Source organism: Loxodonta africana, chromosome X (genome assembly GCF_030014295.1).
Source record: "Loxodonta africana isolate mLoxAfr1 chromosome X, mLoxAfr1.hap2, whole genome shotgun sequence".
Taxonomy (NCBI): Eukaryota; Metazoa; Chordata; class Mammalia; order Proboscidea; family Elephantidae; genus Loxodonta; species Loxodonta africana.
Window position 1 is genome coordinate 157,515,483 of NC_087369.1, and position 1,261 is coordinate 157,516,743.

General features: G+C 68.9%; 1 protein-coding gene across 1 annotated transcript; it reads right to left on the minus strand.

Annotated features, from left to right (window-relative positions):
- Nucleotides 1-683: 683 nt before the first annotated feature.
- LOC100666021 (small integral membrane protein 10-like protein 2A) lies at nt 684-939 on the minus strand. The gene has a single exon (XM_023539448.2). It carries the CDS (start codon nt 937-939, stop codon nt 706-708), a length of 234 nt encoding a protein of 77 aa, XP_023395216.1. The 3' UTR covers nt 684-705.
- Between the last annotated feature and the right edge of the window lie 322 nt (nt 940-1,261).

Here is a 1,261-nt window from a genome sequence, read left to right on the forward strand (position 1 = left end):
GCCGCGAAGGGGGCAGACCTGGGGTCTGGCCAAGAACAGACCATCCTTCCTATCTGCCTCCGCCTCCGCTGTCATTCCCTCCAGTTCAGATGACACCATGGGGCCTCTGGGGAAAAGGGGAGGGGACTGGGCCGCGGGCGACAGGGAAGCCGCATCCCTCCGCTGCAGGCTGACCCTCCCGAGGCTGATGCCGCCGCCCCTCACCCCATTTCAGAGTCACTCGACGGAAGTAGGGACAAGGCACTGGCCTTGCCTTTCCTCGGCTCGCTGCTCCCCATGCCGCTTTCCAGGCCACCTTCCATGTGTGTTTCCCCCAAACCACCCAGGGCCTTGCGGTCTAGATTCATTGTCACCGCCTCTCTCCACCCCAGTTCCATCCAGCCTCTCCCTCCTACCTTTTGCGTCTGGACCAGTCTAATCAACTTGCTGTTTTCTCCAAAAGGGCGCTTTTTTTTTTTTTTTTTTTGCCTCCGTGAGGCAACAGGTCGCCGATGAGCAGGCCCGTGTGAGTTTCCGTGCGATGGCGCAGTGACAGCAGCACCTGTGCGCAGTCAGGCAGGGCTCGGTGGCCGTCCTCTCGCCGGGGCCACAGTCGCGGGCCGGGCCCGTCTCCCTCCTCCCTCTGCGGCGGCCGCGCTGTCCTTCATGCGGCGACCCGGGCCGTGGCGGGCGGGGGGACGTGCGACCCCAGCCCGGCCCCGTGGCTCACTCGATGCGCACCTGCAGGCGCACGTTGAACATCACCGAGGCCAGCACGTAGAAGTAGGGGAAGTTCATGCGCAGCCGCCAGGCCAGGTCGAAGAAGGTGAGCAGCGTGCGCGTCAGCCCCTTGCAGAAGGCGCCGTAGGAGCCGCGGGCCGCGACCGAGCGTGACAGCCGCACTGCCAGGCCCGATAGGGCCGCCGCCGCCGCCGCGGACAGGGCCGCCGACGCAGCCATGGGCGCAGGCCCCGCCGACCCCCGGGAGCGCGAGCAGCGGGAGCCGCGCGGAGCCGGCGGCACCCTCCCTACCTCCCTGCCCGCAGCCTCGCCTGCGTCCCTCGCCAGCCGGGGCCGCCGCCACAGCCCCTCCTCAACCTCTAAAGGGCGGCCCCGCCGCCTCAGTCCCGCCCCTCGCCGGCTCCCGGCGCTGCCGCCCCCATCATAGCACCTCCCCCCCGCTTCAAGGCACCACAGAGCTGCGGAGGCCAGCAAAACCCCGCCCATGAGGCCCGCCCCACCGCCTCAGCCCCGCCTCTCACCTGCTCCCTGATTGGCTGCC